Genomic DNA, 16474 nt, shown 5'->3' with positions numbered 1-16474 from the left:
AAATGCAAATAGCCGCTTTTGTTTTTTTCCTCACAGACCAGATAAGCAGCTGCTCTGAAATGGAAGCCCTCCCCACCCCCGGTCAGCCATGCTGCTTCTCTCCTCAAGCAAACACTAGCTGTGGACATTCCAAAGGGATCCCCCTGCCTGCCTCTGCTCATTCACAGCAAACAGGAGCTGTGTTTGTTTTTTAGATAAGCAGCTCCGGGAGCCCAGAATTCACAACAAAACAAAGAGTGTTATCTTTACTTAAAAGCATTATGGGAAGGTTCCAGAGGTCAGTTAAGTGTAGTAAGATGAATCACTGTTTACACTGGCACCGCAGCGCTGTTCTCTTTATTCCTCTTGTCGAGGTGGAGTACATGCAGCGCTGTAGCCAGGGAGATACAACGCTGTATGTGCCTTGCCAGTGTGGACGTGGAGTAAGTTATAGCGCTGTAAAGCCACCACCAGCGCTGTAACTCTCAAGTGTAGCCAAGCCCTTAGTCTGCTTGTTGCTACCCACAGTGCCTAAACCACAATCCACTTCTCACAAGTAACTGGACCCAGTTGACACAAGTTAAATACTCAAAACCATACTGACACAACAGCATGTCAACAATATGCTGGACTGGCATGAAGGCAATTCAGGATCAACAGGCTCTGCATTAGTCCTTAGGTTTTATTCCAGAAAGGCCGTGTCCTGGTTTCCTGCTCCATTTTTGATTCAGGTCAGTTTTACTCTCTCTGTTCGATGTGTGCATGCAACTTGAAATCACAAACGTTTGGAACTTCCAACCATGGAGAGAGCATTTTCCCACGCAACTGTGTTGATACTCTACTTGGGCTCCAGGCCTTGGCCCAACCTGGCCAAGTTGTGTTGAACTGTATGGCGGTTTTGCAAGGTGAGCAAAGATCTAATAGAAAGTGCAGGGAGGCCCCAAACTCTTCTTTGCTGAGGCAGTGAAAGTGAGACTCGAGACAGTACTGTCTCTAGGGTGCCTAAGCCGTGTTTTTTTCTTTAAAGATTATTTTAGGCAATACAAAGTGCAGTTCTACCCAGAGAACTGCCTGTGTACAAATGGCCCCTTTGCTGCCAGAAGACTTGCACCCTGAGTATACTCAGAATCAGCTCCACTTCTGTTTTTACTTAAAGTTACCCACTTAAGGGAAAGTGAGCTGTTTTCTTGTTGAAAACCAGTGGCTCTTAATCTTTCCAGACTACTGTACTCCTTTTAAGAATCTGACTTTGTCTTGTGTACACACAAGTTTCACCTCATTTAAAAACTTACAAAATCAGACATAAAAATACAAAAGTGTCACAGCATGCTATTACTGAAAAATTACTGACTTTCTCCTTTTTACCATTATAATTATAAAACAATTCGAATATAAATATTGTACTTACAGTTCAGTGTATAATATACAGAGCAGTATAAACAAATTCTAGTTTGTACTGACTTTGCTAGTGCTTTTTATGTAGCCTGTTGTAAAACTAGGCACTTATCTCAATGAGTTGATATACCCCCGGGTGGATCTCTAACTTGGCTTATAGCACCTTTATGCACTGTGGTGATAGGCAGGAGAGGGGAAAATAACCCAGCTTGGCTAGAGTGACTTTCCAGGGCTGCAGTTAGAAAAAAATTATTTTTATCTGTAAATTGAACACATTTGACAATATATGTGGAGCCCCGTTAATGGCCTTTTATAGCGTCGCTTTTCAGAGTAGAACCAGACTTTTAAGTTCAAGTGCAACACATGCATCAAACATGCAGCTGGTGGGTCAGACTCAACCCACCTGATGTGTTCATGTGGTTTCCATAACACTTTCAGACTGGGCAGAATCTCAGCTTTCATTTAAACTAAAATAAAAAAATTCCTCACGCTTATGAAGGAAACCTTCCAAATGCAAACCAAGGGTAAAGTGATGTCACATTGCCTGCCTGATTCTGCAGTCAGTCTGAAAGAACGTTTCTCAGACACATGAACTTCTCTGCCTCCTATTAATCCCATTGGAGTGTCCACTAAAATGATGACCGTCTCATGTCAACATTAACAACTGTGTTACTGATAACATTGAGGATGGGAGAAAATACCAGGGGTCGGGGAGTTGGAATGGGGAGTGGAAGGAGGGAAGGAAATGCAGAGAGAAGAATAGAGAGAGACAGAAAGGAGGCTGGGGAAGGAAGAAAAAAAATCAAGAGCAGAAATAGCAGTGGGCCCATCCAAGAGTATGCTTTCCCACTGAGTGATAGTGAATGTGGCAATGGAATACTTTAAAAATATCTAAACATTTAGTTACTTTATAAAGACCTGATTCCCTCCTTGATCAAACCTCCTACTGACATCAGTAGATGTTCTGCTGTGGATGGAGGTGGGTATGGAGTCCCAATTTTATGCTTCCGTTTATGGGCCATGACTAGATGAGGAATTCAAGCCACTCCATGCAATCAATTTGACACCCCTGAAGGGAAAGCCAGGCATAATCATCCCTTTTCCCGCCAAGTCAAATTACCTGGCTAGTAACACTCCCTGTTAGGAGACCCTCAGCAAGTGGCATCTGTGACACCGGGGGTTAATGCACTAGACTTACAGTGTAATTCCTGTAAATTGCTGGACCTTTTCTACTTCTGGTTTTGTTTTATAGCAGTTGTGTGGAAGTGGAGTAGCCAGAGTGCCAGCTAGGCACTTCCTAAAACCAGGGACTCTCCGCAAGTCTTTGTTCTAACAAGGGGAAGTCCTGTAGATGAAAAGACCCAAGAGAACCTCACAGGTGCCACTCTTCATGAGAATGACTCTGGGCAAACTGGTTTCCTCTGAAACAACATTGTTCCCTTTTTAAAGAGGAAATTTGGTATAAAGCAGGTACCAAAAATAGTCTGGAGAAGATGTTTGTTTCCCACCCCACCCCCGCAATTAAACCCAACCCACCAATAGTCCTGAGCCAACGCTAACCTGCCGGGTGAATATAGACTCATTGCAACAAGTGAACGGAGACTGGAGACCTTCTGCTGAGGTATGTAAGAGATTCTTTCCTGTTATTGCTTTCCATTCTGATGCTTCTTGAACTGAATGGCAGGGAGAAGAGATGAGTTCATCCTCTTCTGGTTACAGCTAAAGCAGCCTTGCCAGGGCTGACTTTTATCCCTAGCTAAATAATTTGGCTTTGGAATTTAGTAGGGGCCACCAAATGACAGGTATTTACAAGTGATTTTCCCAAGGCCGTGTTGCCCAATGAGAGCTTTATCCTCTGCCAATTACTCAGGTCAGCCAGGAAGTACAGAGTTAAGACATTCCACATGAGTTGCAACAGGGCACTAGACAGTAGCTTTAATTTCTTTTTTAAAAGACTTCAAAAGTATTCTCCATTAAGAGCCTGGTCCTGCAAGCTCTCCATGCACAGAATGCTCACTGTCTCACTGGGAATCCTGTGGCTGAACAATTTGCAGGATCAGAACCACACTAGATGGCGATAAAACATTATTAACCAGCTGTGCGCTGCATGTTCCCATAAAGCCCTATGCATTTGGATGATGCTTAAGGACATACTTGTGACTATCCATTTAGGAGGTAGGACAGGGATATTAGAGAGACAAGGAGGGTGTGATAATCTCTTTTATTGGACCAGCTTCTGTTGGTGAGAGACAAGCGTTTGGGCTTACTCCGAACTCCTCTTCAGGTCACTGAAGAACAACAGTGCATAGGGAAGGGAGGACACCCAGCCCACCTGAGGTATTTGTGGCCTGCAGAATCTAATTTTTCCATTTCATTCCTGGTTGGGAAGAACTGAGGGTAACTGATGCAGGAATGTCTGCCTCTGTCTTCAGGCAGCCTAAACAGTAGCTCTCCTGTTGACTCTCCTGTCCCTCATTAGGCTTACTGGTTTGTTGACTCCGAAGCTCAATGATGACACTTCAATGTCAATATTAACTATTTCACTGCTGTTTCTTTTAGCAGATAGAATGAGCCGAGGGGTGGGAATTGGGAGTTGTTGCAGGGAAGGAACTGCAGAGGGAAGAGAGGAGGAGAAAGACAAGGGGTGAAAGGGAAGGAGAAACAGAAGGGAGGATGAAGTTAGAGGAGCAACAAAGACCAGGGCAGCAGTGGTCTTGCATGGGGCATATTTTTCCATCAAATGATGCTGAATATGGTCAAGGGACTTAACAACTTACAACTAAAAATTCAGTTCCTACTACCAGGCTGTATTTGCCCCTTGGTCTTAGTGCTAATCTCTCTCTGCTATGCATGGGAAATCTGCTGTGGATGAGTGGAGCAGGGGTCCTCCATTTATAACCCAGCCCATGGAGTGTCATTAAGCCTGGAATTTGGCCCACTGTACAGGATAAGTGCCATGTCGTGGACTCCCATCCACCCCATTAGTATTATTCACCATTTCAGTTACGCTGTCATTGATTATTTATGAGCCCCACTCCTGTGAGCTCCCCTGGTACAAGCAAGTTCATCAATGGCAAATCAAGCATGGGATGGCTCCATTGTTAAAAAAGCATGTTTAAACACATATTTAAAAGCCGTTCTCGCACTGGTGCAGATACACTGGTTCATCTTCAAGGCCTTTTACAGACATTAACCCACACAACATCCCCATGAGGTGCATAGGCAGGTATTAGCTTCATTTTATAAGAGGGGAAACTGAGGCAGAAAAGTGCTGTGACTTGCCTAAGGACACAGAGAGAGTGCCAGGATTATACTAGAGGAGTTCCTGTCTTTAAATCCTATGCTGTCAGAGCGCTAGGCAGTGCCTATGAGCTCTGTCAATTAGATCAGATTACGGGATAATCCTTGCCCATTAGAAATTAATATATACAAACCAATGATTTCCATACATAGAATATGCCTTGAACGGATAAACATCTAGTTCTATGTAACTGTAAATGTTAAAAAGGCCAAGCAGTTTTTCCCCAGGCCAATATTTATCTTAAGATGAATTTTCACTAGTCTAAATTCTAAACCCTTGCACTGATTGGAACTGAGCAGGGAGGAGACAGTGAGGGAGAAGCCCTGGGAGCAGGGAAGGCCAATGCCACATGATTCCAGGGTCCCTGCCACATAAATAATGTGCTGCAATAGACCTGAGGCTTTGTCCAAAGCGTAGGCTGAGCAGCACAGATGTCAGCATAAAATCCCCTATGCAGACTGCTCTGGGAAAGCCTGCTACAACCTGCTGGCTTTCTGGACAAGACTGTTGCTAGCACAGCTCCAGCTCTAACACTGAGAGGGCCTATGGGACATGTCCAGCCAATCTGCTCTCGTTTCCAACTCCGGTCAGAAGCCTGGTGAAATGAGCGCAATGCAGCAGCAGCTGGATCACTGTACACATTAACCTGTGGAACTCATTGCTCACAAAGAACATATCTAGCAACTAAAGAGAGGAAAACCCTGCACAGTATTTCATCTATGGAGAGCTCCATCCCCTGCGAACTCAATCCCCCCTTTACCGTGACATGGCTGAACCTTGGCACTGTTAGGAGGCCTCAATTTTCTGCTCAATAAACATAACTCATGCTCCATTATCCTGTGTACAGTCAGGGAGTGCCTTTTGGCTGGGCATCTCAATGCCCTGTAAAGCAATCATCAATGGTGCCTCCCATCACCCCAGTACCAGTACAACCATTGTTGAAGAGGAGTGACCAGAGCAATGAAGGGGCTTCCCAAGGGCATATCACAAGTCATTTTTAGAGCTGGGAGCAGACTCTAGCAGTCCTAACTCCCAGCCCCCCGCAGGCCACAGTTTAAAGGGCCAGTTGCTCAAACAAAGAGAATGCCTTTCACTACCATAAGGGAGAGGCCATCACCACCCACACTAGTTCTCCATCTAAGCCCTCGACAGGTGTCAGGGTAACATCTGATCCCATCCAACGTGTCAGTTACCTGTGAGTGAGCCACCAAATCCTAGCCGGTCCTTGCGTTTGGGCTGAGGGGCATGTTTTTCTTTTCACACATCATGTACCAAATCACAGAGGGGAGGAAGAGGCGCTTGCTTCTTCCAATGCATGGTAGCATCAGGAAGCTGAAGCCCTGAATGTTTAAAATAAGCTAGAGACAGACCTCTCAATATATCATTGCATTTTTAATTGTCCATATGCTCAATCCATTATGTTTCCCCAGATGGCAGGGATGCTTAACTACTACTTCCTCATCTGGGCTGTAATAATGAGGATCTCTGGCAGGCACCTGGCACCGAAAGGTAAAATACAAGATCTATGCACTGTAAACTGAGAAACAAAGAGAGGTGAATTCACTGCTATTACCCATTGGTGATACTTCCTGCTGCTTGCAATTGAGATCAGTTTCATCATAGGGCTGTGATCATTCCATTATTTTTGTATTGCAGCCACGTCTAGGGAGCCCAATCATAGACCCGGCCCCATAGTGCTAGGTGCTGCACAAACACAGCCCTGCCCCTGAAGACTTACAACATCGTGTCAGATGCTAAATCTGAGTGCAGGTAACATTCAGTGAAGTCTTGCTAGTGACAGAGGGCTTGATCCTGGCACAGGGCAGTTATGGGGTGTTGTGTCTATAAACAGAAGGTGAAAAGCGATGACCAGGGCAGACAGTGTGGGGGAGTCCGATCCTGGATGACTCAGTGCACTGTGCAGCTGCCATGTTATCCTACCTAACAGCAGGAGCAAAGCCAGAGAGGGAAACGTGCAGTTCAGCAGCTGATTAGCATGATGGGACTGACACTTTGACCCAGGTCTCTTACCACAGCCTGCCCTTCCTTTACCCTGCGTGTGTATAAGTAAAGGAGCAAGCACACCAGGGGGTTGCAGCTTGCTACTATGCAGTATGCCTAGTACTCAACCTGACTTGCCCAGACACGTAGCTTCCATTTGCGCTGGAGCACACCACCCTGCTGCATGATGGGCAAGGACTTGCAGGGTCAAAGCTACAGTCTTCAGCACACAGAGACTTCTCCATCCCTTTGTCTCCCCACTTCTGCCAGCTGGCTTGGAGGTTGCTGCTGGGGAAGGGGAAGGAAGGGAGGGGTGGGGCTTTGGGTACCCAGGAGGGCAGGTAGAAAGAGTTCTGGGCCATAGGAGGGCAAGGCAGATGAAGCTGGGTATCAGCAGCTGTTTCTGTTACCTGAGGTTCAGCAATGTTCAAAGGGAGGTCAGAGTTCCTAAAATAGCAATATGTGATTGAAGGCCCAAGGCCTTAATCCAGGTGTTCACAGTCACTGGGAGAAGAAAAACATAGCATGCATATGCTGAAAGCCACATTGCTAAATAAAATAGTTTTGTGGCTTTCATTGGCTTCCTCCTACCCCAGAAAGCAAATGTTACTTTTCCATTGTATGGCTGGAGGGCCTGCACAAAAGTAAGTACATCAAATGTTTGTTTTAAGCATAGCTGAAAAACTGCCGGAGTGATACTTTTTTTGTACTCTTATCCATCAAGATGGGTAAACAGATGTTTGCTTGCAGAGTTTGAACAAAACAAACCCCTTGTGGAGACTGTGCCTGCCAAGGTCCAGCCTGGAGTAAATTTTACAGCTAAATTATAAGCCCCTGTAAATAGAGTCTTAGAATTATCACTCCTAACTAGAGGCTGGAGGTGAAACCAGCCTGGCTGTGATGAAGGCTAGGCGGAGAAGATCTCCTGTTTAGGCTGTATAAAAAGGCAATGTTCCCCCTATGGGTATAGATGTGCATTCGGGGGATATGCAAGATAAAGTGCAGTAAGATTATTGTGGCTTTTTTGAATGTTAACTCCTCCCTGCATAGAGCATTCTGAAGATTACCAGCAAGATGCTCCCTAGTTCCAGTGGCATAATGAAAAAGGCCATCGATCTGTTTGATGATATATCACTCTGTTCTCCCCTTGCAATCTCTAGGAGCCTCTGCTGCCTTCCACTTGCGGTGCTTAGTGCTTTATCCAAAGTGCATGTCATGCTATTGGACTCCACAGGATGGTGCTGCATCCAATACAACAGTCCACCTCAGATATAAGATGAGGTAAATAAAACTGGGTGAAAACTTTATCCCAGCTATGAAACATGATCCTTGAATTACTGCATGTTTATGGGAGACTCCACAGCATCCAGCAAGGGGACGTAACGCTCTTTTTTTGACATTATACAATTCACTGCACGGAGTTCCCCTTCTTTCTCTTTATTCTAATGTATTCAGAGTGGTGTGGGCTGCAGTATTTTAGTTGCACAGTAGCTGCACTGTAGTGTCCCCTCAGATGGGGGGTGGGAATCAGAACAATTGTCTAAGTACCTTTCCACCCATATAGATAAATTCTCCAGCACTGGCCTTCTTGGTGTTATTGCGGGTGTCTAGATTATTCCTTTAGAATGCTGTGGTTAGAAACAAGTAGCACCAGCACTTGTTAAGTGTGTATCTAAATAATACACACTAATGCGATGGCCTTTGATCTAACTACTCTCTCCTGGGGCACAGCGTACTGCATACTTCAGCAAAAGGCGCTGGGGTGTTTGCAGCTGGACACACCAAGTGCACCTTTCCAGTCATCCAAATGGACATCCCAGTAGTTGGCAAAGCACATGCATGTTCCATCAGCAGTGCGATGGGTTGAAAAATTCACTACCTAGAGATTTCCACATGCCTCAGGCGTGAACCCAGAAAAAATGCAGCTTTAAAAAGGAGTGGGAGGGCATGCAGGGGAGGGTGGACTGGGAGGGCATTGTATGTCTTCCTGCATAGAGACCTCTGGATGGGATGGTCTCCTCACTCTTTGTTCACTTGGTTTAGGGGAATAACAGAAGCCGAAGAATGCAAAGACTATGTCACCAGTGGCCCCAACTCCTGCTATTTCAGCCGCACCAACCTCTGCCTGTACTTGACCTATGAAATCTGGGTGGAAGCTGGGAACCAGATGTCAGAGAAGCTGATTGTTAACACTGAAGACATTGGTGTGTGGGCTGTGCGTGAATGCGTTTCAGGGCGTGTTTGCGTGGTTGGTTCTTTGTTTAATTGTATTTATGGCGGAGAGGAAATTAGAGCAAATACTCGCATTTGTGTCCTGACCCTGATCCCACTAGAGTGGATGGAGAGATTCTTAATGACATTAATAGGCTTGGATCAAGCCCTTAGAGGAAGGTGTCGTGCTCCAGCGGTCTTAGTCTAGGACTGGGAGCCAGAAAAAAATGAGATATTGATTCCCTCTGTGCCCATATACAAACCAAACGTCCTGGGTCTCAGTTTCCCCATCTATCAAGTAGGAATAATACAACCTCACCTTGGTGTCGCAAGGGATAGTTATGACTGAAGCTTTCAAACACCCTTTGTGGAGAAGTACCGTTATGTAGGCGAGGGGCAGGCTATTCCTGACCACCTAGGCCTTGTTTTCACTTGGCAAAAAGGCGTTTTTACCATGCGTTAGCTAAGCCATCATAATTAACATGAGTTAAAATCTTGGGGCGGACAAGGCAGCTTTCAGTTTTCACATGTGTTAGCAGGTCAAACCTCAGCATGCTAACATGAAAACTACCAACTGCCTTGTCCATGGTGGGGTTTTAATACGCGCCAGCTAACACATGGTAAAACACCACCTTTTTTTCCTGCTCAGGCCACTTGCCCACAAAGCCCCCACTAGAGCACCCTCTGCTTTTAATGTTCACAATGTGAACAAAAACCCAGGGACAGTCAGATCCCATGGTTGCTCTCAGGCCCTCCTCTAATTATAAACAAAGGAGCTTCAGTCAACAGTGTCGCTCCAATAGTCTCTGGTGCTGAAGAGGAGAGGGGGCATCGAGCCAGGGGGAAAAGCCTCTGCGCATCCCCTATCTCGTGTGATTCCATCCGGGGGCAGACCCCTTCCTAACAGGGCTTTTTACACTTCTAGGCATCCCACTCGCTTTATCTTGGCCTTCGCCCGGTATCTGCTCTCTCGCCATCCCTCCAGGCAGCCTGCTGGATTGAACACAGCCTCCCAAGTCCTGCCCTGCTGCAGCTACGCTTTACTTTTTTATTTTCCCTTCCCCACAATGGTTCCCACAGCGCAGATACTTTTTGGAGGGGAGGGGTTGGGACAACGGAGGATTATTGGCCCAGGAGTTGCAATCTCTCTAACTCTGGCTGGATGCCATAAAACCTGCCCTGTTCCATTTCGATGCTGAGTGGCTCTTGCAGCGTGAATGGGCTGTTTGCTCCTGGCTCAGTTCTGCAGCCCCTGCATGTGAGCCGCTTCCCCTGAAGTCGATGGGGAGCTCCTCACATGCAGCAGCAGCTCCAGAGTCAGAGAACCAGGCCCTTCCTTCCTCGTGTTTGAGGCAGACCACAGAGACAGCAGTAAGTAAACTAATCCCCTCGTGTCCTGTAGAGAAGGGCCAGGATGAGTCAGATTTCAGCTGGATGAGACTCTAGAAAGTCAGCATGTCACACCTGTGAGCTTAGTGCCTCTGAACATCTAGAGCAGGGTGATGGTCTGATAGAAGTCCCTTCTGAACAGTGTCAGGGGACCGGGATGTAACGCAGCATGCCCCAGCCACGTTGTAGATGGGTCTAAATCATGTCTTCTAAGGACTGTAACATGATTCTAAGATGGACTGTTCCCATCTACACAGGCAAGACCCAGCCGGGACACTACTTTGTGCTAATCCAGTCCCCTGACACTGAGAAATATGCTGCATCGACAGGCCCATGACTAGAGCTGTTTCTTCCCATATATATTGTTTGGGCAGCATGTTAACTCCCAAGCAGGGGGTGGGTGGCAGCCCCTGAATGTAATGGGCCTCTTTCAAAGGCAGTGGTGGTTAAAATGCCCCGACATTGGCTCCAGTTTCCCTCTCTCCCATCTCTTTGCTGCCAGCTTCTCCTCGCTATAAACTGCCTTTTTTTCTCTTGTTCAGCCTACAGCAGCGTGAGTTACCCATCCCCCCAGATGCAGAGTGAAGCAGCTCAGCGTTTTCCTCCGCTGGTGGCTGTTGCTTGATTCAATGCCAGGTTTGTGCATGTGGGGAAGAGAGAGAGAGCATGACACACACACACACAGAGTGAGTGTGCAATAGGAGTAGTCTCTCTCTCTCTCTCTCTCTCACACACACACGGTGTGATAGTAGTCACACACACAAAGTGATTGTGCGATAGGTGTCAAATCTCTCTCACACACACAAAGTGTGCAATAGGAGTAGAGTTTTTCTCTCTCACACAGAGTGTGTGTGCAATAGGAATAGAGTCCTCTCTTTCTCTCTCTCTCTCTCTCACACACACACACACACAAAGTGTGCATAGGGGTAGCAGCTCTCTCTCTCTCGCTCTCACACACACACAAAGTGTGCAATAGTAGCCACACACATGAAGTGAGTGTGCGATAGGAGTCAAATTTCTCTCTCTCTCTCTCTCTCACACACACACACACACACACACACACACACACATGGAGCAAGTGTGCAATAGGAACGGAGTCTTTCTTTTTGCCACAAGCTGGGACTGGACAACAGGATGGATCCCTCAAAAATTGCCCTGTTTTGTTCCTTCCCACTGAAGCATCTGGCACCAGCCACTGTCGGAAAATGGGCTCCTGGGCTAGCTGGACCATTGTTAGTCCAGTTCTTATATGGATGTATGGCCGTTCTTATATTTCCATCCAGGGACTGACCTGGTTACTTCTGCACTGAGACCAGTTTGTCTCCCCCAAGGGAGGAGTTCTTTCCCCTGACACACAAACCTCTCCCCTCTGATCCCTCAGCAAACAGCCTCTGCCCTTGCATGCTCCAGGCGGCAGCTTCAGAAACCAGCAACTGTAGCACACACGCAACAGACTGCGAGGAGCAGGAAAATCACCCCCAGATTGAGCAGCACGCGCAGTAGTTTACTCAGTCGTAATACTTCTCTGCCCTATTGTACCTAGAATTACGTTAGAGACTTTCTTCACAGTGAGACTTACTCTTAGTAACATGGAGAGTTCTTTTCTATTGGCCAATGTGACTTCTCAGGATTTCCCCCACTTCCTCGAAGACTTTGGCCTGATGGAGAAAAGTGGCCTGATTCAGGAAAGCAGCACTTAAGCGTGTGCTTCAGTGCATCCCTGAATCGGGGTTTTGCTTGGGGGAAGTGAAGTTATAGACCCTTGTGTAGTTATGTAACTAAGGGCACTGGGGCCAGATTCTGGGAAGAGCTCTCTGAAGTCAATGTGGTTTGTGGTGCTCATCACCACCACTTGGTTTTTTTCAGTGGTTGGGCTTGGGAGGAGGGGAGTTCCTTTGGATCCCCATAAAACCTCAGAGCCAATCTTGCACTGGCAGGACTCCTAGGTTGAGCAGCGTTGCTGGCAGATATTTTAGGAACATCTAGTTCACAAGTGCTAAGACAGGAGAACATAGGGCAATTTTACTACTAGTGGCCATGCGCTCCTGGTGAGCTGTTATACTGATTGCTGCCAGCCAACAGAAACTTTAGTTGGCTGTTAGATAACAAGACTCACAATGCCGGCTTTAGCCAAAATTCAAATGGGAGCGGCACTCCCTGTCCAGACTGCTGAGATGGCAGTTTCCTCTTCCACTGTAGATTCATTACTCTTTGCTATGGGGAAGATACTAATGAATCTGTTTTAGTGATTTCCTCCTCTTGTGACGAGGGGCAAAATCTTCAGAAAAAACTAAATGACTTAGGCGCCAAGGCCCAGATCCTCCAAGGTATTTAGGCACCTAACGCTCATTGTAGTGCCTAAATACCTTGGAGGATCTGGGGCCTAGTCCCATTTTCAAAATGACATAGGCACCAAAGTCTCATTGAAAACCTATGGGCCTTAGGCTCCTGAGTGTATAAGTCGCTTGGAAATGGGATCTAGCCATCTAAATCACTCGGGCGCTTTCAAAAATTTTACCCTGGAGCATGAACAAACCACTGATCACACACGTACACATGGGCACATAGCCAACCCTCCACCCATGTCCCGTGTACCCACAATGTGAGTTTAGCCCCTCCTTTCACCTTCTTCTTCTTTTTTTTAATAGCTAAAACTGAACCACCAGAGGGTCTGAAGGCCACTGGATTTGGCACCCACCTATCCTTAGAATGGGGGTACCCACTTGGTGTGGCAGCCTCCTATTTCCCACTGGTGTTTGAGCTTCAGTACCAAGAACAGGGCTGTGGCAAATGGGAGGTGAGTCACTTTTGCTTTCCTTGCTTCCAATGGGCTGGTCTGTAGTGTAACAGGCATGGGGCTTTCCTTCCCAAAGCCCTGGGGAACCATGCCTGGTTTGCAAGGAACCGTGTGCCACAGAAGTCTGCACACTGCCTGGGAAACGTGAACGTGGGCTAGGAACTTTCAGAAGATAGGGTGTTCAACAGCGGCAGATGAGCTGTCACAAGTAAAGCAATACAATAAGCAGTTGTGTCATCCCTGTTGTAGCTCCATGGGCTTCACTGGGCTTACATCAGAGATGGCTCTGACCCTGCGGTCAGTATCTTAGTGCGAGTTCAGTATTGGCCATGTGTAACACCAACAGACCCCAGTCATTGGTGGGAGGGATTAAATCTGGGACCTCTGGAGCTAAATGCATGAGCCTTTACTGCATGAGCTAAAAGCCAGGTGCCTCTTAGCTAAGGCTGTAGCAGACTCATTAATCTCTAAGCAATCTCGGTGCCTCTAGAGGGCGCAGAATGCCACACCCAGGAGGTGTGTGGGTTACACATACACTCTGGAGGAGCACTGAAAGTGACGGAACAGAAAGGCCCCTTTTAGGAAACAATATAGCCGTTGGCCAGGAGGGTGGACTAACAAGCTGAACCCTCTCGGATGTCTATGATTCTTTTAGAAGAAAAGACTATCCCAGCTCAGGATCCAAATGTCATGGCCAGACTGTCCTGTTCCCACCCATTTCTGCCCTTCTCCTACCCCTTTTGGCCCCTCTGGCCGCATCAAGGGCCAGGAAGCTGCCTTAACTGGGCAGCTAAAGATTCTTCCAGCATAGGCGAGTCCTTGGCTGGCAGAGATTCAGCACAGCCAGGTCTAGGCCATGTCTTGGAGGTGTCAGGGGTGTGGCCGGAGCATGCTGTGCTCCAGCAATCTCCACTGGCATAACGGCCCCTCTTGAGTTATTACAAGCCAGTGTAGTTTGGAGCAGCCCTGCTATAAACTGCATGAGTCTTGGAGCCTGTAAGCTGGTGGAGCTCCACTTACTTATGCAGCGTTGGACAGACTCACTCCTGCTGACCTGGGTTTTGTCCTAAGTAGTCTTCAATAGTTTTTCCTGCAAATGCATTAGCTGCAGGCACAACCAATGTGACAGCTACACGATAATAAAAATGGTTTCAGAAGAAGTGGTTTTTTACTCACGAAAGCTTATGCCCGAATAAATCCATTAGTCTTTAAGATGCCACCAGATACTTGTTGTTTTAGAGTAGGTGTAGATTTCCAAGTGGTTGCTCCATATTGATATTTTACTTGCAGTATAACATTTAGCCACTAGATGTCTCTGTGTGCTATACATTTCCAGATAGGTTGAGGTCCCTGGTAAACAAAGGAGACAAAGCTGGAACTCAGGCTGCATGGAAGTTTGTTTCCTTCTGTCTATAGATTGCAGTTGTTTTCTTTAATGAGTACCTCCTCTTTAAGACAGACTGGGATTCCATATACCATGGAATATTCTAAACAATGGTTTTTGAGAATAATTCAAAATTTGTTTAAAAAGGAAACATATTTATTTAAACAGGTGTCTTTCCAGGGTGTGGTTTATTGGTCCAGGGTCCCAAGACCTCCTTCTTTCTTCTCCTGGGGCTGACACTGATATCTTCTATAGCCTTGAGACAGTCACTTTGCTGTGCCTCAGTTTCCTTGTTGTGTGCATAACTTGATGTAAATGTAAAAATGCATTGGAGATGCTGAGTGTTGAATATTATTATTTTTCTTCCTCTCAGTTATTTCTCCTAACTGAAGAATAAAGGAGCAAAGGAATTACTCTTGTTCTTGGGAAGTGAAAATAATTTAAATATGTTTTTCTCTTTCTCCGTATTAGCAAGAGCCTGATGTGGGTGAGCAGACCAGCTACTCTGTTTATGGTGTGAAGCCAGACACCGTGTACATCCTGGCGGTCCGCTGCAAGAACTCGGACGGGAAAGGCTTTTGGAGTGACTGGAGCACCCCAGTTATAGTCAGTTCTGGCCAAGCCACAGCACAACCAGTGCAAGGTGAAGCACAGTGAAATAGAAGATTCACCACACAAGGCAATGGTTCATCTAGCCCAGCATGCTGCCTCGGGAAGTGACCTACAGCCAGTGCTTTGTTAACAGCATCGCAATAGACAGGGCATGTGAATATCGGGTCCCAAGAACAGATTTTTTTGGTGATTCATTTTGTGAAAACATTTTGTACCGCTTCTTACTAAATAAAAGAAACCATAAAAGCTAAGGCGCCGTTTGTATTATTGTTAGCTAGCAAGAAGGTGCTAACGCTCTGAGTGTGCTTGGTCTGTAAATGCTGAGCCATTTGTGTGAGCTCCAGTTCCCAGGCCCAGACCTAGCTGGGACCTCTTTACAAGCCAGAAGGCCTTACTGACAATTACAGAGTTGCAATTGGAGCTGGGAAATATTCTTCACTTCCCGCAGCAACTCCCAGATTCCCTGTGATAAAACAATCAGGGTCCGGGGACGAAACAGTTAAGTCTGATACGTCAGGCAGCATCATTAAGTTTGAAAGTTAAAAACAACCCATGTTAGACTGAAGGTGGTGGAGTTGTGCTTTCAGAGCCATAGCTTCAGGCTGCCTGCAGGCTCAGGGATAATTCTCAGCAGTTACACACGGCTCACGTTTGGAAGATTATTATTAATTATTATTATTATTATTATTAATTCTTCTTCTTCTTCTTCAGCCATGAAGGCTAGAAACTTACCACCTTTAAAAAAGAAAGCTGAGATTCTGCAGAATCTAAATATACCGTGTAGGCCACATGAATATACCAAGTGGGCTCGGTGTTTGACACCTCTGCTTAAGAGAGTGCTAAGGTATCATTTGTTTTTGTGACCGGGTTAGCTTGGAAACCTGGAATTTATAAAACATTCCTGGAGGAAGAGAGAATGAGTGACTCATAGGTCTCAACTCTCCTGACTGTGTGACACTGGAATTTAAAATGTGAGGCAAACCCATCAAATAGTAGGTGTAAGAACATAAAAGCATAATAAATTGCTACATTTATATAGCACCTACAAACTAGAGACACATCCAAGGCCATGCAGAGTCAGCCACCTTTGGAGCAGAGCATGGTAGATGATGTGCACATAGCGTGGACAGCTTATTTTGGCCAATGTAAACCTTTACTGTCATGAAAACGTGCCATGAAATCTATGCAGAGAATCTGTGGCTTCAGTTTTCAAAGTGTTATCCAGAAGCCCCAAACACAGTACATAAGAATGGCCATACTGGGTCAGACCAAAGGTCCAGCTAGCCCAATATCCTGTCTCCTGACAGTGGCTGATTCCAGGTACCCCAAAGGGAATGAACAGAACAAGTAATCATCCCCCACACACACACACACACAGCAAGGGACATGGTACTCAATTCATATA

General features: G+C 46.2%; 1 protein-coding gene across 1 annotated transcript; it reads left to right on the top strand.

The window, feature by feature from the left end:
- Positions 1 to 2655: 2655 nt before the first annotated feature.
- On the top strand, positions 2656 to 15235 carry LOC127056003 (cytokine receptor-like factor 1). The gene is made up of 6 exons (XM_050963639.1): positions 2656 to 2995; positions 6106 to 6184; positions 7837 to 7957; positions 8720 to 8880; positions 12925 to 13073; positions 14929 to 15235. The coding sequence occupies exons 2-6, from the start codon at positions 6106 to 6108 to the stop codon at positions 15112 to 15114; spliced, it is 696 nt and encodes a 231-aa protein (XP_050819596.1). The 5' UTR covers positions 2656 to 2995; the 3' UTR covers positions 15115 to 15235.
- The last annotated feature ends 1239 nt before the right edge of the window (positions 15236 to 16474 follow it).

The sequence above is a fragment of the Gopherus flavomarginatus genome, chromosome 7 (assembly GCF_025201925.1).
Source record: "Gopherus flavomarginatus isolate rGopFla2 chromosome 7, rGopFla2.mat.asm, whole genome shotgun sequence".
Lineage (NCBI taxonomy): Eukaryota > Metazoa > Chordata > Testudines > Testudinidae > Gopherus > Gopherus flavomarginatus.
Note: the sequence above shows the minus strand (reverse complement) of the source record. Positions and strands in the feature narration are given on the sequence as shown.